The sequence below is a fragment of the Oncorhynchus nerka genome, linkage group LG22 (assembly GCF_034236695.1).
Source record: "Oncorhynchus nerka isolate Pitt River linkage group LG22, Oner_Uvic_2.0, whole genome shotgun sequence".
In the NCBI taxonomy this organism is placed as follows: Eukaryota; Metazoa; Chordata; class Actinopteri; order Salmoniformes; family Salmonidae; genus Oncorhynchus; species Oncorhynchus nerka.
The window spans coordinates 53,999,833-54,023,011 of record NC_088417.1 but is presented as its reverse complement, the minus strand read 5'-3'; the positions used below and the strand labels follow the sequence as shown (position 1 = coordinate 54,023,011).

At 44.3% G+C, this 23,179-nt stretch overlaps 1 protein-coding gene across 1 annotated transcript in view; it reads right to left on the bottom strand.

Annotated features, from left to right (window-relative positions):
* The window catches only part of LOC115105344 (unconventional myosin-VIIa-like), a 75,269-nt gene that overhangs the window by 16,218 nt on the left and 35,872 nt on the right, over window positions 1–23,179 (bottom strand). Inside the window, exons 23-38 of the mRNA XM_029627276.2 lie at window positions 21,289–21,408; window positions 20,164–20,367; window positions 16,989–17,168; window positions 12,385–12,483; window positions 11,943–12,070; window positions 10,690–10,816; window positions 10,367–10,486; window positions 7,902–8,075; window positions 7,466–7,693; window positions 5,651–5,821; window positions 5,179–5,296; window positions 4,898–5,024; window positions 3,138–3,307; window positions 2,656–2,849; window positions 2,147–2,271; window positions 1,905–2,062 (exon numbers count right to left, since the gene is read on the bottom strand). Of these exons, the coding sequence (XP_029483136.2) occupies window positions 1,905–2,062; window positions 2,147–2,271; window positions 2,656–2,849; window positions 3,138–3,307; window positions 4,898–5,024; window positions 5,179–5,296; window positions 5,651–5,821; window positions 7,466–7,693; window positions 7,902–8,075; window positions 10,367–10,486; window positions 10,690–10,816; window positions 11,943–12,070; window positions 12,385–12,483; window positions 16,989–17,168; window positions 20,164–20,367; window positions 21,289–21,408 (2,443 nt within the window). The remainder of the gene's footprint in view (window positions 1–1,904; window positions 2,063–2,146; window positions 2,272–2,655; window positions 2,850–3,137; window positions 3,308–4,897; window positions 5,025–5,178; window positions 5,297–5,650; window positions 5,822–7,465; window positions 7,694–7,901; window positions 8,076–10,366; window positions 10,487–10,689; window positions 10,817–11,942; window positions 12,071–12,384; window positions 12,484–16,988; window positions 17,169–20,163; window positions 20,368–21,288; window positions 21,409–23,179) is intronic.

The following is a 23,179-nucleotide window of genomic DNA, read 5'->3' as shown; positions in this document are numbered from 1 at the left end:
AAATTACAGATTGGTTTCATTACCCAGTAGGCAGTCTATGGGCAAGGTTAGATAGCTGGCCATTGTCTCCAAATGCTAACGGTTTAGCATTCAAAAATCAATGCACGTCAATATGTTAAACGTAATCTAACCCCTCTTCAAAGGGGGAGACACTCTAAACCCAAACTGCTATAGACCTATATCCATCCTGCCCTGCCTTTCTAAAATCTTCGAAAGCCAAGTTAACAAACAGATCACCGACCATTTCGAATCCCACCGTACCTTCTCCACTATGCAATCTGGTTTTCGAGCTGGTCATGGCTGCACCTCAGCCATGCTCAAAGTCCTAAACGATATCATAACCACCATCGATAAAAGACAGTACTGTGCAGCCGTCATCATCGACCTGGCCAAGCCTTTCGACTGTGTCAATCACCGCATTCTTATCGACAGACTCAAATGACTGCTTCGCCTGGTTCACCAACTACTTCTCAGATAGAGTTCAGTGTGTCAAATCGGAGGGCCTGTTATCCGGACCTCTGGCAGTCTCTATGGGGGTGCCACAGGGTTCAATTCTCGGGCTGACTCTTTTCTCTGTATATATCAATGATGTCGCTCTTGCTGCTGGTGATTCTCTGATCCACCTCTATGCAGATGACACCACTCTGTATACATCTGGCCCTTCTTTGGACACTGTTAACAAACCTCCAAACGAGCGTCAATGCCATACAACACTCCTTCCGTGGCCTCTAACTGCTTTTAAATGCTAGTAAAACTAAATGCATGCTCTTCAACCGATTGTTGCCCGCACTCGCCCGCCCGACTAGCATCACTACTCTTGACGGTTCTGACCTAGAATATGTGGACAACTACAAATACCTAGGTGTCTGGTTAGACTGTAAATTCTATTTCCAGATTAACATTAAGCATCTCCAATCCAAAATTAAATCTAGAATTGGCTACCTATTTCGCAACAAAGCCTCCTTCACTCATGTTGCCAACATACCCTCGTAAAACTAACTATCCTACCCTCTAAAACTGACTATCCTACCGATCCTTGACTTCGGCGAGTAGTCTATCATAGTGCCATCCGTTTTGTCACCAAAGCCCCTTATACTACCCACCACTGCAACCTGTATGCTCTCGTTGACTGGCCCTCACTACATATTTGTCGCCAAACCCACTGGCTTCAGGTCATCTATAAGTCTTTGCTCGATAAAGCGTTGCCTTATCTCAGCTCACTGGTCACCATAGCAACACCCACCTATAGCACGGGCTCCTGCAGGTATATTTCACAGGTCATCCCCAAATCCAACACCTCCTTTGGCCGCCTTTCCTTCCAGTTCTCTGCTGCCAATCACTGGAACGAAAAGCAAAAATGACTGAAGCTGGAGTCTTATATCTCCCTCTCCAACTTTAAGCATCAGCTGTCAGAGCAGCTTACTGATTGATCACTGTACCTGTACACAGCCAATCTGTAAATAGCACACCCAACTACCTCATCCCCATATTGTTGTTTATCCTCTTGCTCTTTTGGACCCCAGTATCTCTACTTGCACATCTATCATTCCAGTATTAATGCAAAATTGTAATTATTTTGCCTCTATGGGCTATTTATTGCCTTTACCTCCCTAATCTTCTACATTTGCACACACAGTACATAGATATCTCTACTGTGTTATTGACTGTACGTTTGTTTATGTGTAACTCTGTGTTGTTGTTTTTGTCGCACATCTTTGATTCATCTTGGCCAGGTCACAGTTGTAAATGAGAACATATTCTCAACTGGCCTACCTGGTTAAATAAATAAAATAAACATGTATTTAAAATTGATTGTGTAGCTCAATAAAGTTACTTTAAGATGATTTGGGTATGAAGTATAAAAAAGTATTTGATACACAATGGCTGAAAGGCAGCAAGGATATCAACGAAGGCCAGTTGAGCCTCCTGGGAGAGCTCTTCCTGGGCCAGCACCTTCTTCAGCAGAGGCTGTTTGAGGGGCTCCCTGGTGCAACACCACAGACGCTCCTTCCCCCGGCCCTTAGTGATCATCACCCTGCTCAGAGTGCTCTTAGGGGGGGGTCTAGAGGGGGGGAGGAGAAGAGTGAGTGTGTAAGAGGTGAGTGAGTGTGCATGTGCGTGTGAGTGTGCATGTGAGTGTGGCTACCTGAAGTAGTCGTAGGAGAACTCCTCTAGGGTGTAAGGCTTGACCTTGTCCTCACTCTCAGCCAGGGCCGTCTGGGACAGGTTGATGGACTCTCTTCTCTGGTCTGGAGTCATAGTTACCAGAGCCTAGCAAAGAGAGAGAGGGGGGAGAGAGATGCAGAGGGAAGGGAGCAAAAGAGAGAGGAAGAATGAGATGGAGAAAAAAAGGGACGAGAGATGGAGGAGAGGGAGCAGAAGAAAGAGAAAGAGAGATGGAGAGGGAAGGGAGCAGAGAGGAAAAGAGAGAGAAAGAACAACTTCAGTAAAAGAGAAACTACAGAATAGGAGCTGTAAAGGCAGTATGGAGCTTGGCAATTCCTGAGGTCATAATCACCACAACGTCATATTGCGGTATAAATCCCCCAAGTTTCCATAGATTTCCAAAATGACCCATGAGTACAGTTTCTAGAAGTTCCTGGAACTTTGGAAAATGACAGGGAATTTTGCAACCCTAGTCATGAGGTCACTCACCACGATGTCATACTGCGGCCGGGTGACGGTGGGAAGGACGTAGACGCAGTCGGCCGGAAAGTCCCCCCGCTGCTTGGTCCTGTCGTTGACCCCGTGAGCCCACCCCGAGGTCATGACCTGCTCGCCACAGTGCTCGTCCAATAGGATCAGGTCGCCCTTGGAAAAACTGAGGAAGGTGGAGTCCTCGCCGCCCGCTAAGGGAACACAACATTCAATACAATGGAAATTCCATTCAAATAACTTTATTGTCCCCTGTGAGGGAAAGTCATGTGTGGTGGTGCTGAAAAACATGCCTCTGTACAAGAAAACACCAATAAAACCACAGTCATTTACCATACTTTCCCTTGTTTGCTTTGAAAATCATGACCTGTTCTTAAAAAGTGTTTCCAATGTTGATCAATGTGCATTGCCCCTAGGTAATAAACCTAATAAGTAAATAACGTACAGGCAAATAACGTCTCCTTTGATAGTAGGTTACTTACCGGGGTTGGGGCAGTCCAGCAGCGCCACCACAAACTTTGACCTCTTCCTGAGGCCTTCCAAAAAGGTCACAATAAGCTCACAGATATCCTCTGCATTGTTTGAGGTGAACGTGTACTCGTCTCCTTTGATGATGGCCAGCGAGAAGCTCTGGCCCTGGAGCTTACCTCCTCTGTCAAGGGAAATTATTCTTACAATATCAAAATAATGATACAGAGTATAATATTGTTGTACTTATATTTTATATGGGTCTAAACATGTGAAAATACTATTTTTTTTCATCTTTCCATATTTTAGTTTGTTGTATAAAATCACAAGCTTTGTATATTACAACTGAAAAAAATACATATTTCTTATCATTACAAATATTACTGCGAGCATGCACTGACCAACTAGCAAGTGTCTTCACTGACATTTTCAACCTGTTCCTGACTGAGTCTGTAATAGCAACATGTTTCAAGCAGACCACCATAGTGCCTCTGCCCAAGAACACCAAGGTAACCTGCCTAAATGACTACAGCCCCGTAGCACTCACGTCTGTAGCCATGAAGCGCTTTGAATGGCTGGTCATGGCTCACATCAACACCATCATCCCAGAAACCCTAGACCCACTCCAATTTGCATACCGCCCCAACAGATCCACAGATGATGCAGTCCACACTGCACTTTCCCACCTGGACAAAAGGAACACCTATGTGAGAATGCTATTCATTGACTACAGCTCAGCGTTCAACACCATAGTGCCCTCAAAGCTCATCACTAAGCTAAGGACCCTGGGACTAAACACCTCCCTCTGCAACTGGATCCTGGAATTCCTGACGGGCAGGGTAGGTAACAACACATCCACCAACCCTGATCCTCATCACAGGGTCCCTCAGGATTGTGTGCTCAGCCCCCTCCTGTACTACCTGTTCACTCATGACTGCACATCCAGGCACGACTCCAACACCATCATTAAATTTGCCAATGACACAACAGTGGTAGGCCCGATCACCGACAACAACGTGACAGCCTATAGGGAGGAGGTCAGAGACCTGGCCGTGTGGTGCCAGGACAACAACCTCTCCCTCAATGTGATCAAGACAAAGGAGATGATTGTGGACTACAGGAAAAAGAGGACAGTGCACGCCCCCATTCTCATCGACGGGGCTGCAGTGGAGCAGGTTGAGAGCTTCAAGTTCCTTGGTGTCTACATCACCAACAATCTAACATGGTCCAAGCACACCATGACAGTCGTGAAGCAGGCACGACAAAACCTATTCCCCATCAGGAGAATGAAATTATTTGGCATGGGTCCTCAGATCCTCAAAAGGTTCTACAGCTGCACCATCGAGAGCATCCTGACTGGTTGCATCACTGCCTGGTATGGCAACTGCTCAGCCTTCGACCGTAAGGCACCTCAGAGGGTAGTGCGAACAGCCCAGTACATCACTGGGGCCAAGCTTCCTGCCATCCAGGACTTCTATACCAGGTGGTGTCAGAGGAAAGCCCTAAAAATTGTCAAAGACTCCAGCCACCCTAGTCATAGACTGTTCTCTCTGCTACCACACGTCAAGCGGTATCGGAGCTCCAAGTCTAGGTCCAAGAAGCTTCTAAACTGCTTCTACCCCCAAGCCATAAGACTCCTAAACATCTAGTCAAATGGCTACCCAGACTATTTGCATTACCCCTCCCCCCAACCAACTGAATGAAAACATATCTAATTATCATTGACGAATAATGACTACAGTCTATTGAGAGACAGGAATAGTAGCAGCATTACCTGCTACTGGACACAGCAGTGATCTCTGGGAAAGAGAGTTCCAAAAGGACCTGCTCCTGCTCATCCACAAAGTAGACCCCGGTCCAGTTCACTGCTACAATGACATCATTCTTAGGCAGGCTGGGTCCTGAGGGGTTCAAAGTTTACTTAGAGGTCATTTCAACCTACGTTTAGTCATGATATCATGGATACGATACAGGTCTTTCTCAGAAATATCATTAGTGTTACATCCCTTGTATTAAATTGGCCAAAACTCCCATAAATATCAACAGTAGACTTACCTGAAAACTTGAAGGCCTCGTAGAAGCGTGAGAAGAGTAAAGGCCACTTGAAACGAGCAAAGTCAACCACGTCCTCTTTCACCTTCTGAGTGTCCAACCTCTTCTGAGTGTAAACTCCCTGGGGCAGAGGAGGGGTTAGAGAGACTGTTTGAAAACTGGGTGTGTGAATGTAGGACAATATAGTCAAGTTGTAGCGGTAAAAACAAAGGTGGGTAAACACTGAACGCTGATTGATATGATGGCGACGATTAAGAAATGCTAATTCAGAAAACAATAATTTGGCGTAGTAGACGCTTAAACGCTATTCACTAAAGCATAAGCAGTGGAAAAAGTGCTTACATGTGTTTACCCACGACATCCCTGACTATAGTGACAAATAGTTCAAAGGACAAATTCTGTTGTAAGAGCACGAGAAACAGATTTGGGGTCAGAAAGTGAAGGGCACTGAGACTGATCCTTGGGGGACACCTACCTTTTTGTGGGAGGAGACAACTAGCTGGGCCCACTTTTCAGTGGTCTTGGCTGAGCTGATTTCACGGTCAGGGATGTAGGAGGGGATGAGGTTGAGGAGGCGCTCTTGGAGGATCTCTGAGCCATATTCTACGTAGTACTGCTGAGACGCCAGCTCCGCCAGATCCTCGTCCTGAGCAAGAGAGAGGGAGATTAAGAGAGAGTGAGTGGATATATGGAGTGAGAGATAAGGGGAAACTTTAACACTTTCATATTTTACAAAAAAAAAACATTACATATACACTGAACAAAAATAAAAAGATAACATGCACAATTTCAAAGATGCAGTTCATATAAGGAAATAAATTAAATTCATTAGGCCCTAATCTGTGGATTTCACATGACTGGGAATACAGAAATTGATATGTTGGTCACAGACACCTTAAAAAATAAAAAAGTAGGAGCGTGGATCAGAAAACCAGTCAGAATCTGGTGTGACCACCATTTGCCTCATGCAGCATGACACATGTCCTTCACATAGTTGATCAGGCTGTTGATTGTGGCCTGTGGAATGTTGTCCCACTGTGCGAAGTTGCTGGATATTGGCAGGAACTGGAACACACTGTCGTACACATCCCAAACATGCTCAATGGGTGACATGTCTGGTGAGTATGCAGGCCATGGAAGAACTGGGACATTTTCAGCTTCCGGGAATTGTGTACAAACCTTTGCGACATGGGGCCGTGCATTATCATGCTGAAATATGAGGTGATGGCGGAAGATGAATGGCACGACAATGGGCCTCAGGATCTCGTGCATTCAAATTGCCATCAATGGAATGCAATTGTGTTTGTTGTCTGTAGCTTATGCCTGCCCATACCATAACACCACCGCCACCATGGGGCACTGTGTTCACAACGTTGACATCAGCAAACCACTTGCCCACACGACGGCATACATGCTATCTGCCATCTGCCCAATACAGATGAAACCGGAATTCATCCGTGAAGAGCACACTTCTCCAGCGTGCCAGTGGTCATCGAAGGTGAGCATTTGCCCCCTGAAGTCGGTTACGATGCCGAACTGCAATCAGGTCAAGACCCTGGTGAGGATGACGAGCACTGTCAGACGGTTTCTGACAGTTTGTGCAGAAATCCTTTGGTTGTGCAAGTCCACAGTTTCATCAGCTGTCCGGATGGCTGGTCTCAGACAATCCCGCAGGTGAAGAAGCCAAATGTCGAGGTCTTGGGCTGGCGTGGTTATACACGGTCTGCGGTTGTGAGAACAGTTGGGCGTACTGCCAAATTCTCTAAAAGGTTGTTGGAGGAGGTTTATGGCAGAGAAATTAATTAAAAATTTTCTGGCAACAGCTCTGTTGGACATTCCTGCAGTCAGCATGCCAATTGCACACTCACTCAAAACTTGAGACATCTGTGGTAGTGTGTTGTGTTACAAAACTGCACATTTGAGTATGGCCTTTTATTGTCCCCAGCACAAGGTGCACCTATGTAATGATCCTGCTGTTTAATCAGCTTCTTAATATGCCACACCTCAGGTGGATGGATTATCTTGGCAAATGAGAAATGCTCACTAACAGGGATGAAAACAAATGTGTATACAGAATTAAGGGGAATATAAGTGTTTTGTGCATATGGAACATTTCTGGGATCTTTTATTTCAGCTCATCAGCATGAACTAAATTCAACATAAAAACGCCATCTCACATCATTCATCAACCTGTAAAAGAGCAAGGAAGAGTGAAAAAGACACAAATCTCTCACCTCTAACCTCCCTCCTCATACATGCCTTCATCCCTCTGCCCTCATTCCCCACTCACCCTCTCGCAGCGGTACTCGCCGAACTTGACTCCCCGGACAGTCTGCTGGTAGATGAGGTTGGTGGCCACACTGTCGTCGCCAGGATTGTGCCAGGGCGTGAAGATCTCCTTCCTGAAGAAAAGGCGCCAGGGAGCATTCCTCTCCTGGGCACCCTGCTCCTTGGCATACTGCTCGCACTGCGACACGCCATCCATCACATGGTCGCTGCCGCTGCCCAATGAGGATACCTGGGGGGAGAGGGGAAAGAATGGACATTCAACATTGTTAATAAACGTGGACTCGATAGCTTCTCAAACAAGTTTGTGAGACTGTAAGCTTGAGTGAGTTATTGAGTAAGCAAGAGTGAGTGTGTCCCTGCTTGTATACATGCGTGTGTGTGTGCACATCTACACAAGTCTCTCGCTCAGATGAAGCGAGTGAGGTCCAGTCCAGTACCTTGTCAAACAGGGCGATGAAGAGGGAGAAACCGAAGCGGTCTTGGAGGCTGATCTTGTCGGCCAGGGAATTACACAGCTCGTTGGCTGTGGTGGCTGAGTCAGTCAGCAGGGTCTTAGTGGTGCCATCCATGAAGGTCACTGGCAACATGATGGGTTTCTTCGACTTAGTGGCCTGGGGGGGATTATTTTTTATTTAAAAATGACTTCAGGCTATGCTTGAATGTCTAAAACCAGATAGTAAAAATATGGGCACTTTTCTTAAATAATTCTACATTTTTACATAATTTGGTTTAAATTGATATGATGTTTTATTGAATTGAACCTTTTTTTAACTAGGCAAGTCAGTTAAGAACAAATGGTTATTTACGATGATGGCCTACACCGGCCAAACCCAGACGACGCTGAGCCAATTATGTGCCGCCCTATGGGACTCCCAAACACGGCCGGTTGTGATACAGCCTGGATTCAAACCAGGGTGTCTGTAGTGATGGCTCTAGCACTGAGATGCAGTGCCTTAAAACGCTGCGTCACTTTTCAACATTGCAGAACCAATTATATATTTGTTAACTTAAGTTTACAATTTTCATGTAGAAAATAAAGACAAACGGCATAGACAAATTGATTTTCACCCCGGTACTTAGCTGCACCGCATTTGGCCAATATAACTGCCAACAAATGCTTCTTGTAGCCATCAATAAGCTTGCTGCATGTTACTACTGACAATTTGTCCCACTCTTCAGCAGCAAACCGAAATGATAATAACACCCTCCCTACAATCCAAGACGTGGGAGGTTTGAGAATGCTGTGAGATTGATTTGCTGCCTCTGCTACTGGGGGCCTTGAACACGTGCAAGGCATCATGAAATCACAAGATTATCAGGTGTTGAATGTTCAGGGTCTCCATTGAATGTTGTGTGTCTTCCAGCAGCACATCAAAAAGCACCCAGGAATGGTTGAAGAAGCGATGCTGAACTGTTCTGGAATGGTCAGCGTAGAGTCCAGATCTGAATCATATCGAAAACCTATGGAGAGATCTGAGCACAGCAGCTGGCGGAGGGCACCCCTCAAACATTGAAGAATTAGAGCAGTTTGCTGCTGAAAAGTCAGTGTTTGTCAGCAGCAAGGCTGTGCAAAGGCTGTGCAACCAAGTCCTAGCTCCGGGGTGCAAATCATTTTATCTATGCCATTTGTCTTTATTTTCTAAATTAAAATGCTATACTTAGGTAACAAAAAATTGTATTGGTTCTGCAATGCAGAAAATCCCATAACAAGGTGTGGTGACCAAAAGTTGAATTTAAATTTCAACACATTTTTGAGGAAATAGGAAATCATTTAAGTGCAAGGGTGGCAATTTATTTGCAGTGGTGTAAAGTAAAAATACTTGAGCATACTAATTAAGATGTTTTTTTGTGGTATCTGTACTTTACTATTTATATTTTTGATTACTTTTACTTTTACTCCACTACATTCCTAAAGCAAACAATGTACTTTCTACTCCATACATTTCCCTGACACCCAAAAGTACTCATTACATTTTGAATGCTTAGCAGGACAGGATAATGGTCTAATTCACGCACTTAAAGAGAACATCCCTGGTCATTACATTTACATTTAACATTTAAGTCATTTAGCAGACGCTCTTATCCAGAGCGACTTACAAATTGGTGCATTCACCTTATGACATCCAGTGGAGCAGCCACTTTACAATAGTGCATCTAAATCTTTTAAGGGGGGGGGGGGGGGGTGAGAAGGATTACTTTATCCTATCCTAGGTATTCCTTAAAGAGGTGGGGTTTCAGGTGTCTCCGGAAGGTGGTGATTGACTCCGCTGTCCTGGCGTCGTGAGGGAGTTTGTTCCACCATTGGGGGGCCAGAGCAGCGAACAGTTTTGACTGGGCTGAGCGGGAACTGTACTTCCTCAGTGGTAGGGAGGCGAGCAGGCCAGAGGTGGATGAACGCAGTGCCCTTGTTTGGGTGTAGGGCCTGATCAGAGCCTGGAGGTACTGAGGTGCCGTTCCCCTCACAGCTCCGTAGGCAAGCACCATGGTCTTGTAGCGGTCATCCCTACTGCATCTGATCTGGAGGACTCAATAAACACAAATGCTTTGTTTGTAAATGATGTCTGAGTGTTGGAGTGTGCTCCTGGCTATCCGTAAATTTTTAAAACAAGAACATCGTGCCGTCCGTCTGGTTTGCTTAATATAAGGTATTTGAAATTATTTATACTTCTACTTTGGGTACTTAAGTATATTTTAGCAATAACATTTATTTTTGAAAACCAAATACTTTTTTACTCAAGTAGTATTTTACTGGCTAACGTTCACTTTTACTTGAGTAATTTTATATTAAGGTATCTTTACTTTTAGTATGACAATTGGACACTGATCTCAATTTAGCATATTCCACCTAATAATACGGTTCAGAAGTTCCCCCATGATGCACTGATCCTAGATCTGTGCGTACCTGCAGCTCGAGCCAAGATGGTGGCTGGGTCCTGGTGCAGTTCACAAAGGTCCTCCTCATCCTCTCCTCGCAGTATGGAGCGTAGCCTGGCGGACCACTGATCATGAACGTACGCAAATACTGACGGAGGGAGAAGGGGGGGGGGTCTCAGGGGTTAAAGAGCAATGAGACATCCTAGGGCACATTCAGTGGATCCACTTTCAATTCATCAGGAGTAGACCAAGACAAACGAGAGGTGTATGTGTGTGTGTGTGTTCGCACCCATATATGCATACATGTGTATATACGCTGTGTGTGTGTTATCAAAATCACGAGGGTCTTACTTTGACAAACTTCTCAGAGGGAGCGAAGCAGCCAGCGCAGAGAGAGAGCAGGATCCAGCCACGTGCATGGCTACTCTTAGATGGGTTCTGGGTCAGCTGCTTACAGATCTGACAGTAGATCTCATCCCTGGTAATAGACACAACAGCCAGCCAATAACAGTGATGGTTAGGGGTCCCCATATTCAAACTAGCATACCACTTAGAATACACGTACAATATATTACTTCATCATTTCTTTGTGACAGGTGCAAACAATTACATTTACGTAATTTAGCAGATGCTCTTATCCAGAGCGACTAACAATTAGTGCATTCATCTTAAAATACTGTAGCTAGGTGAGACAATAACATATGACAATTGTAGTACATTTCCCCTCAACAAAGTATTTATCAGCTAAGTCTGTGATACTAGCAAAAAACTCGGTGGGAGTTATTTAAGATAGTGTACTCTTTAAAGAGGTAGTGTTTCAGACATTTTCGGAAGATGGGCAGGGACTCCGCTGTCCTGACGCTGTCCTGAACATTGGGGTACCAGAACAGAGAAGAGCTTTGACTGGGCTGAGTGGGAGCTGCCTTCCTGTAGCGGTGGGAGGGCCAAGTGACCAGAGGTGGCAGAACGGAGTGTTCGGGTTGGGGTGTAGGGTTTGAGCATAGCCTGAAGGTAGGGAGGGTCAGTTCTCTTGTTGGTCCGTAGGCAAGCACCAGGGTCTTGAAGATGATGCGAGCTTCGAATCGAAGCCAGTGGAGTGTGGGAAGGAGCCAGGTGAGATGGGTTAAACAGGTGGGATGCGGCATTCTGGATAAGTTGCAGCGGTTTTATGGCACAAGCGGGGAGTCAACAGAGAGTTGCATTAGTCTAGATGGGAGATGACAAGTGCATGGATTAGGACCTGGCCGCTTCCTGTGTGAGGAAAGGTCATACTTTACAGATTTTGTAGAGCATGAACCTGCAGGAGCGAGTATCTGCTTTGATGTATGCAGAGAACGACAGGGTGTTGTCCAGGGTCACGCCAAGGGGCACCGTGGAGTTATCAACTGTGATGGAAAGGTCTCAGAGCGGGCAGGCCTTCCCCGGGAAGAAGAGCAGCTCCATTTTGTCGAGGTTGCACTTAAGGTGGTGACCAACATCCAAGCACTATGGTGGAAGCTCAGATCATCAATGAAGGAGGGGAGGCATGGAAAGAACAGATGAAGAATGCAGAGAAAAAGTATTTCTGAGTAATTGGTAGAATAAGTCAAAGGGTCGTAGGTCACCTGAGGACGGGCCTTAGGATGCCGTTGCCGATGATGAAGTGAAGCTTCTCCAGGTTGGAGGTGGGCCGGTCCTCCAACATGCTGTTTCCCTGTAGGCTGTAATCACCGTCCATCAAACGCCGGGTCACCTATAGGAGAGAAGAGGAGGCGGTGCCAACAGGGAACATTGGTATTGGTAAATGCTGAGTTGGCAATGGGGGGTTTGGATTACAGGGGTACCCACAGATGCTGAACACCCCCATAACAAATCAGAGTACCCATATAATCTGTCAAATATTAACATGGGAATATCCATAAACAACAACAAGAATGTTGGTCCAACCCACTATTTCTGTGATTGTGTGGCTCAGTTGGTAAGAGCACAGTAATGCTAACTGGCATATACTATCATTATTATGTTTTTTTACTATTATTATTATGAAAGCTATAATGAGACACAAACCTCCTCAGTGATCTTGGACTTCCTCTTCAGTGTGAGAGAGACCAGCTTGTGTCTCACACTGTTCTTCTTTTGCCCACCACCACCTTCATTCGAGCTGTTCTGTAAGAGGGAGAGAGAGGGGTGTAGTTGAGCTTTATGTTGTCTGTAAGTCTGTCTGTGTCCTGGATGACATACACAAACAAATCCACCCATTCTACCAACGTCCTCCTTCTCATCTCCTCAATACTCATTATGAAATACTAGCGGCCAATGACTGAAGGCAAACAAGAGTCGTCTTGGGGTGGGGTTTGATGTGGGTCTTTGCCATTCAATTACAACAAACAAGTGCAGTAGTGAGTACAGCGAGGTAAGCTATGCTAGCGTTGCTATGGATAGAACAAAGATTTGAAGTTGAGGACTTCTCCCCTCCTGACTGACACACCATCTCAAGATGGTCAGCTAATTTAGTTCTATGTGTAGGCTAAAGCCTGACCTTGTGTTTAGCCAAACTGACAGCAGCTAGCTAGCGTAGCTTGTTGATAGCTGCAGCTGGCTATCATATCTAGCTGATATTTCTCTGCCAAATCAGTTATGACAAGATAGCAAGAGCCTGGAATGTGTTTCATAAGTAACTCATTCTACAGCACCTTGCTACGAAAGTAGCTTGCAACTTAGTTTCAACGTTTCATCACGTAATGTAAATATACACGTAATGTAAATATACACGTAATGTAAATATACACGTAATGTAAATATAAACGCAACATGTAAAGTGTTGATCCCATGTTTCATGAGCTGAAATAAAAGATCCCAGAAATGTTCCATACACACAAAAACCTTATTTCTCTCAAAATGTTGTGCCTAAATTTGCTTACATCCCTATTAGTGAGCATTTCTCCTTGGCCAAGATAATCCAGCCACCTGACAGATGTGGCATATCAAGAAGCTGATTAAACAGCATGATCATTACACAGGTGTATTTCTGTCTGATTGGCGCCCACCCATGGCACCACCCTGCCCAGTCATGTGAAACCCATAGACTAAGGCCTAATGAATTCATTTCAATTGACTGATTTCCTTATATGAACTCTAAATTGTTGCATGTTGCATTTATATTTTTGTTCAGTATAGTACCGGGTTGGACCCCCTTTGCCTCCAGAAAAGCCTGAATTTTGTGTGGACATGGATTCTACAAGGTGACAGAAACGTTCCACAGGGGTGTTGGTCCTTGCTAACGCGATGGCATCACACAGTTGCTGCAGATTGGACAGAGGTACATTCGTGCTGTGAACAGCTCGTTCCATCTTATCCCAAAGATGCTCTATTGGGTTTGGTCAGCAACAATGTTCAAATATACTGTGGCGTTCAATCTTTGCTCAATTGGTATAAAGGGATCTAACGTGTGACAGGAAAACATTCCCCACACCAGTACACCACGGCCATCAGCCTGTACTGTTGACACCAGGCAGGATGGGACCATGGGCTTACACCAAATCCTGACTCTGCCATCAGCATGAAGCAACAGGAACTGTGATTCCACGGACCGAGCAATGTTTTTCCACTCCTCAATTGTCCAGTGTTTGTGATCGCATGCCCACTGTAGCAGCAGCTTCTTGTTATTTTTAGCTGATAGGAGTGGAACCTGGTGTGGTCGTCTGCTGCAATAGCCCATTCATGACAAGGATCGACGAGTTGTGCACGATTCTTGCCATTCTCCTTCCACCTCTCTCATCAACAAGCTGTTTTCGCCCTCAGGACTGCCGCTGATTGGATGCTTTTTGTTTGTCCCGCCATTCGCGGTGAACTCGAGAAATCATTATGCATTAAAAGCCCAGGAGGGCCGGCCGTTTCTTAGATAATGGATCCCGACGCTCAAATTTGCTTAGGTCACTTGTTTTTCCCATTCTAACGTTAAATCGAACAGTAACTGAATGTCTACCTGCTTTATATAGCAAGCCACAGCCACGTGACTCAATGACTGTAGGAGCAATCTATTCTCGTGAACGGGATGGTATACCTAATAAACTGGCCACTGTGAGTGTATGTTACCATGGAAACAATATAAACTACTGTGAGTTGAATGACCTCGGTCTTCAGTCAGCTCAGCTGTTCTACAACATAATATTCTACAGCTGGCTCGTTGTGTCTCGTCTCAAGTCCGCTGTTAGATCTTTCCCGGGAGACAAATCCCATAACTAATATCCCTACAGGTGTAGGGAGCTAGAATGGCATTTGTATTTCTATTTGCCCTAATCTAAGGATTTGGCTGTCTAACACATTGACATGCACAGCTCTCTGGGTGAGGTTCTGTCTTCAGTGGGTGAATAAGTCCCTTCTGTCTATATCATGTATTCAGTGAAGAAACATCATTCAGGGGCAGAGCCCCACCTGTTTTGCATGTTATTTTGGCAGTAATATGTGTCACATATCAGTTAAAAATCATAAAAACTTATTTGGGATCGTTGTCCCTTCCACAGGACGGTTGAGCTAATGTAGGCTAATGCAATTAGCATGAGGTTGAAAGTAACAAGAAAATTTCCCAGGACATAGACATATCTGATATTGGCAGAAAGCTTAAATTCTTGTTAATCTAACTGCACTGTCCAATTTACAGTAGTTATTACAGTGAAATAATACCATGCTACTGTTTGAGGAGAGTGCATAATTTTGAACATGAAAAGTTATTAATAAACAAATTAGGCACATTTGGGCAGTCTTGATACAACATTTTGAATAGAAATATAATGGTTCATTGGATTCATCTATAACTTTGCACATACACTGCTGCCTTCTAGTGGCCAAAATATAGATTGCACCCGGCTGGAATAGTACATTATGGACTTTCTCTTGCATTTCAAAGACGGTACAAAAAAAATACAATACGGTTGATTTTTTCTCTGTATTATCTTTTACCAGATCTAATGTGTTATATTCTCCTACATTCCTTTCACATTTCCACTAACCTCAAAGTGTTTATTTTCCAATGGTACCAAGAATATGCATATCCTTGCTTCAGGGCCTGAGCTACAGGCAGTGAGATTTGTGTATGTCATTTTAGGAGAAAATTGGGGGGGGGTAGATCCTTAATAAAGCCGCTAAAAAACTTGGACATAAACATTACACAACAAAGGCGCCACTGCAGCCTGGGTTCGATCCTGGAGACCGGGAGACCCATGAGGCGGTGCACAATTGGCCCAGCGTCCTCCGGGCTAGGGGAGGGTTTGGATGCATTTTATTTTGCAAAGTGGTTTCTTGCATCAAATAACCCAACAGCAGAGCGGGTCGAGAGTTTAAAGTTCCTTGGTGTCCACATCACCAACAAACTATCATGGTCCAAACACACCAACACAGTCGTGAAGAGGGCACGACAACACCGTTTCCCTGAAAAGATTTGGCACGGGTCCCCATATCCTCAAAAAGTTCTACAATGGAACCATTGAGAGCATCCTGACCTGTTGCATCACCGCCTGGTATGGCAACTGCTCGACATCCGACCGTAAGGCGCTACAGAGGGTAGTGCGTATGGCCCAGTACATCACATGGGCCAAGCTTCCTGCCATCCAGGACCTACATACTAGGCGGTATCAGAGGAAAGCTCAAAACATGTTAAAAGATCGCAGTCACCCAAGTCATATACTGTTCTCTCTGCTACCGCACAGCAAGCGGTACCGGGGTGCCAAGTCTAGGTCCAAAAGGCTTCTTAACAGCTTCTACCACCAAGCCATAAGACTGATAATCACTCTACCCCTACCTACATGTACAGATGATCTCGACTAACCTGTACCGCCGCACATTGACTCGGTACCGGTACCCCCCCCCCCCCCATATATAGCCTCATTATTGTTATTTTACTGTGTTACTTTTTATCTTATTTTTTACTTTAGTTTAATTAAGAAATATTTTCTCGACTCTATTTCTTGAACTGCATTGTTGGTTAAGTAAGTAAGCATTTCATGGTAAGGTCTACACCTGTATTCGGTGCATGTGACAAATAACATTTGATTAGAACAACATTTTCAGTTACCTCCTTGTCTGAAGGACAAGTGGATAAACAGGTTAATGTCAAGCCCTGTGTTCAATACAGGCCTCATGGAATGTAGGCCTATATTGAAAATCACACTTTGGATGCTACTGTAGGCTGAATGATAGAACAGCTATTTCCATGTTAAAATTTAATGGGCTGCATTGTTACGGGATGCATTTTCTCCATTGTTTCTGATGGAAGGCCACTCTGGTAGGCCTGCAGTATGATCAAATAGCCACCGTAGTCTACTTGACCACTGTTAAAACTGTAACTTAAAGCGAGTACAACCTTAGTGTTCACAGTAAACGCGCGCTGGAAGTGGCACAGACTTTTCACACAAAAAAAAAATCACAAACACCTTTTTACACACCTCTCCCGACTCCTCAACCCCACATTCTCTCACGTCCTCCCTTTCATCCCTTCTCTACCCACCCCACCCCACTCTCTCTCCTCTTCTCACTCATTTATCTTCCCTTTACCCCCTCCCCCACTCGTCCCACCCACATTCTATCCCCTGTCTCAACTATGTTTAGGAGAGGGGGGGGGGAGCTGATCCTGAATCTGTACCTAGGGGAGGCTTCACATCGGAGCTCACCCTCACCTCTCCCTCCACAGTCTGGAGCTCCTGCAGCTCTCTCTTGTAGGTCCTCTTGCTCAGCGTCTCGTAGATCTTGGTCATGACGGGGATCTTATCTGAGCCGTCACTGATGGCGGTGTGGTACTTCGGTTCAGGCAGGTCCCCCATGAACCTCAGCACCGTGATCCACACCGCCAGGGCTGCCTGGGGGATGGGGGGAATGGGATTGGTTTTCAAGAGATTGTTTGGCCAAATTGCTCAATTATATATATACAGTGCATTCGGAAAGTATTTAGACCCCTTCCCTTTTTACAAATTTTTTACGTTACAGCCTTATTCTAAAATTGATTAAATTAATGTTTTTGCTCATCACTCTACACACAATACCCTATAATAACAAAGAGAAAACAGTTTGACATTTATGATAAATGTTGATCTTTTTTAAACAGAAATGTTTTTATTTTATTTACGTAAGTATTCAGACAGACACTTTGCTATGAAACTAGCATTTTAGTTCAGGTGCTGTTTCCATTTATCATCCTTGAGATGTTTCTACAAATTGATTGGAGTCCACCTGTGGTAAATTCAATTGATTGGACGTGATTTGGAAAGGCACACATCTGTCTATACAAGGTCCCACAGTTGACAGTGTATGTCAGAGAAAAAAAACAAGCCATGAGGTCGAATTAATTGTCCGTAGAGCTCAGAGACAGGATTGCGTCTAGGCTCAGATCTTGGGAAGGGTACCAAAACATTTCTGCAACATCGAAGGTCCCCAAGAACAGTGACCTCCATATTTCTTAAATGGAAGATGTTTGGCCACTCGGCCAAACTGAGCAATCGTAGGAGAAGGACCTTGGTCAGGGAGGTGACCAAGATCCCGATGGTCACTCTGACAGAGCTCCAGAGTTCATCTGTGGAGATGGGAGAACCTTCCAGAAGGACAACCATCTTTGCAGCACTCCACCAATCAGGTCATCATGATAGGGTGGTCAGAAGGAAGCCAATCCTCAGTAAAAGGCACATGAAAGCTTGGAGTTTGCCAAAAGGTACCTAAAGACTCTCTGGTCTGATGAAACCAAGATTGAACTCTGGCCTGAATGCAAAGAGTCACATCCGGAGGAAACCTGGCACCATCCCTACGGTGAAGCGGTGGTGGTGGCAGCATTATGCTGTGGGGATGTTTTTCAGCTGCAGGGACTGGGAGACTAGTCAGGATCGAGGGAAAGATGAACGGAGCAAAGTACAGAGAGATCCTTGATGAAAACCTGCTCCAAAGCGCTCAGGATCACAGACTAGAGGGAAGGATTACCTTCCAACAAAACAATGACCCTTAGCACACAGCCAAGACAATGCAGGAGTGGCATCTGGACAAGTCTCTTATTGTCCTTGAGTGGCCCAGCCAGAGCTCAGACTTGAACCTTATCAAACATCTGTAAAGAGACCTGAAAATAACTGTGCAGCTACGATCCCCATCCAACCTGACAGAAAGGATCTGTTGAGAAGAATTGGAGAAATTTTACAAAAGCAAGTGTGCCAAGCTTGCAGCTTTATACCCAAGAAGACTTGAGGCTGTAATCGCTGCCAAAGATGCTTTAACAAAGTACTGAGTAAAGGGTCTGAATACTTATACTAATTTTTTATTTTTGTATATATTTGCAAAAAAATCTAAAAACCTATCTTGCTTGTTTGTAGGTGACCAAATACTTATTTTCCACCATAATTTGCTAATAAATTCATTAAAAATCCTACAATGTGATTTCTGGATTTTTTTTTCTCATTTTGTCTGTCATAGTTGAAGTGTACCTATGATGAAAATTACAGGCCTCTCATCTTTTTAAGTGGGAGAACTTGCACAATTGGTGGCTGACTAAATACTTTTTTGCCCCACTGTACATATGTATATATATATTACACACATATATATAATATATATATAAATACATATATATATATTATACACATACACACATATATATAAAAAGATTAGCACAAATTAAATAACTAAAATATAGTCATTGCATAAGTACACTATTTTGCTCCCTGAGTCAATACATACTAGTAACAACTTTGGCATCGATTACAGCTGTTGAGTCTTCTTGGGTAAGTCTATAAGAACTTTGCACACCTGCATTGTGCAATATTTGCCCATCATTATTTTCAAAATTCTTCAAGCTCTGTCAGATGTTGGTGATCATGGATAGATTTTTGATCATGGATAACAATTTTCAAGACTTGCCATAGATATTCAAGCAGATTTAAGTAAAAGGTGTAAATTGGCCCCTCAGGAACATTCACTGTCTTCTTGGTAAGCAACTCCAGTGTAAGTTTGGCCTTGTGTTGTAGGTTATTGTCGTGCTGAAAGGTGAATTCCTCTCCCAGTCTCTGGTGTAAAGCCGACTGAAGTAGATATTCCTCTAGGATTTTTTGCCTGTGCTTAGCTCCATCCCGTTTTTTATCATCCTGACTACCCAGTATCTGCTGATGTCAAGCATACCCATACCATGATGCAGACACCACCATGCTTGAAAATAAGGAAGCAGTTAGTGCCTTGTTGCATACAAAATGCATGTTTTCAAATATTTGTATTCTGTATATTTGTTTTTTTGTTTTCACTCCGTTAGGTCATTATTGTGGAGACACTACAATGTTGTTGATCCGTCCTCAGTTTTCTCCCATTACAGCCATTGAACTCTGTAGCCATCTTTAAATCACCAATGGCCATCCCTGAGCAGTTTCATTCCTGTCCTGCAGCTCAATTCATATTTGATGTGTATTGGTAGTTTAATACAGGGGTTCCCAAACTTTTTCCACTCGGGCCCTCCTTCCAGCATTGGGGAACAAGAGGTCTGAATCATTTTGTAAGGCACTGTCTGTATTGGTTTCCTGACCCAGTAAGCAGTATTTGGACAGACAGCCATCTTTGGTTTGGTTTAACTGGCTGCAGTCACCACATGTTAACTTTAGTATGTTTGCCCCCCCCTCCTCCACACACAAAAGTTCAGTTAGGTATTAGCATGTTCTTAATTTCGTGCCCCAATTATCTGAAATTGATTGTGTGTGTGGGGGTGGCCTTAGTGGGGTTAAGGTAATATTCAGTTAGACACTCATGACTCAGGGCTCATTTGCAAAGCTGTAGGACCACAATGGCGAACACACACACGATTGGTAAAAGGTCAAAAGTCAGAGGTCAACTCACCAGCTGGTCACCCTCATCCTCATGGAAGAGCAGAGGCTGCTTGAGCGGGCGCCGCATGTAATTGTGTGTGGTGGTGCCCTGGAAGTACATGGTGGCGAACTTGGAGAACTTGTACTCCGACAGGTCCTCTTCCTCATCGTCAGGCAGAGGGAGAGCTTCATCTAAGTCCTCCTCCTCCTCGGCCCGCAGAGCCACTTCCAGGTCCTACAACACACCCATGTAAACAGACCCACAGACATGTACAGAGGGAGGGTCGCAGGCACGCAAAGAGGCACATGTGCGCACACACACACAGGCACACCAGTGGCATAGTGCAGTTTTACACTGATACCATTTTTTTTAGATCTTGTTTTGCCATGGGGGAGAGAAATGTACATTTTATAGCTAATCTCATGTTATTTGACATATTGTGCCGTGAGGTGGAGAGAAAATGTTGCTGTTTTAGAGCTCAGTGATTCTGGAAAGATGAGACAATCTCAACATTTTCCACAAAAATATGGACAACATTTCAAATATATATTTTGATAGACCAAAGTATCAGCCTCCTAATTATACTTTTTTTAAATCGTAAAGTGCAACTAACTGGATTTATGTCAACTCTGCCAGACACCATAATGTATTTCATTTGTACAATTATTCTCCAACACGTGGTTAAAGGCCTTTGCTGTTTAATTTGAACAAATCTGTAATACAAATCTCAAAACGTATTTTTGTTTTGGTTTATAGCACTATTAAGAGCTCCAGCATTTTTTTCAAGATTTTTTTCTAGAAATACTTCCATTGTTTAAACATATGTAGCAGAACAGAGGTATTGTGGTCTTGTGGCACTACATGTAATGAGGACATGAATAAGGGTGTAGTTGACCCTGATGAGAGCTGTTTGGGGGTCCTTGCGGAGGCTGCGGGTGTGTGTGCCAGTGAGCCAGTGAGGCACACATGGAGGCAGGGATACAGGCAGGTGCATCAGACAGACATATACATCAAGGCACACAGACACACACATCCTACATCTAAACCCATACCCCTTACATCTATACCCCTACCCCTTGCACATACTCCACTGTACCTACACAGACAGTATCTACTGCCCTACTCCCCACCACCACCCCTAACGCCCCATCTCACCTCGAAGCCGGCCGGCCCCTGTCCCTCCAGGTTGGGCAGTGCCCCTGTGTTCCCCAGGAAGCCAAACATCTGGTCCACCATGTCTGAGTGGTCCACCGGCTGCTCCCTCTCCCGCTCCACCTGTTGGGTTGAGGTTGAGTTATAGGCACAGAGTAAAAACAAAGGACAACATCAAACATATACAGTGGGGCAAAAAAGTATTTAGTCAGCCACCAATTATGCAAGTTCTCCCACTTAAAAAGATGAGAGAGGCCTGTAATTTTCATCATAGGTACACTTCAACTATGACAGACAAAATGAGGGGAAAAATCCAGAAAATCACATTGTAGGATTTTTAATGAATTTATTTGCAAATTATGGTGGAAAATAAGTATTTGGTCACCTACAAACAAGCAAGATTTCTGGCTCTCACAGACCTGTAACTTCTTCTTTAAGAGGCTCCCCTGTCCTCTCATTACCTGTATTAATGGCACCTGTTTGAACTTGTTATCAGTATAAAAGACACCTGTCCACAACCTCAAACAGTCACACTCCAAATTTCACTATGGCCAAGACCAAAGAGCTGTCAAAGGACACCAGAAACAAAATTGTAGACCTGCACCAGGCTGGGAAGACTGAATCTGCAATAGGTAAGCAGCTTGGTTTGAAGAAATCAACTGTGGGAGCAATTATTAGGAAATGGAAGACATACAAGACCACTGATAATCTCCCTCGATCTGGGGCTCCACACAAGATCTCACCCCGTGGGGTCAAAATGATCACAAGAACGGTGAGCAAAAATCCCAGAACCACACGGGGGGACCTAGTGAAGGACCTGCAGAGAGCTGGGACCAAAGTAATAAAGCCTACAATCAGTAACACACTACGCCGCCAGGGACTCAAATCCTGCAGTGCCAGGTGTGTCCCTGCTTAAGCCAGTACATGTCCAGGCCCGTCTGAAGTTTGCTAGAGAGCATTTGGATGATCCAGAAGAAGATTGGGAGAATGTCATATGGTCAGATGAAACCAAAATATAACTTTTTGGTAAAAACTCATCTCGTCGTGTTTGGAGGACAAAGAATGCTGAGTTGCATCCAAAGAACACCATACCTGATGTGAAGCATGGGGGAGGAAACATCATGCTTTGGGGCTGTTTTTCTGCAAAGGGACCAGGACGACTGATCCGTGTAAAGGAAAGAATGAATGGGGCCATGTATCGTGAGATTTTGAGTGAAAACCTCATTCCATCAGCAAGGGCATTGAAGATGAAACGTGGCTGGGTCTTTCAGCATGACAATGATCCCAAACACACCGCCCGGGCAACGAAGGAGTGGCTTCGTAAGAAGCATTTCAAGGTCCTGGAGTGGCCTAGCCAGTCTCCAGATCTCAACCCCATAGAAAATCTTTGGAAGGAGTTGAAAGTCTGTGTTGCCCAGCAACAGCCCCAAAACATCACTGCTTGAAATTGGTGTTTTATGTTCAGAAATGCATTGTCTCAAACAAACATCCTGTGAAAGCGCAGAGAACCACATCAAATTACAGAAATACTCATAATAAACATTGATAAAAGATACAAGTGTTTTACATGGAAATTTAGATAAACTTCTCCTTAATGCAACCGCAACAAAAACAAGCCATACAGGTACCCGCCATGTTGTGGAGTCAACAGAAGTCAGAAATAGCATTATAAATATTCACTTACCTTTGATGATCTTCATCAGAATGCACTCCCAGGAATCCCAGTTCCACAATAAATGTTTATTTTGTTCGATAAAGTCCATCATTTATGTCCAAATAGCTCCTTTTTGTTGGCGCATTTAGTTCACAAATCCAAACTCACGAGGTGCGGGCAAGTCCAGGCGGAAGTTCAGACGAAAAGTCCAAAAAGTTATATTACAGTTCATAGAAACAT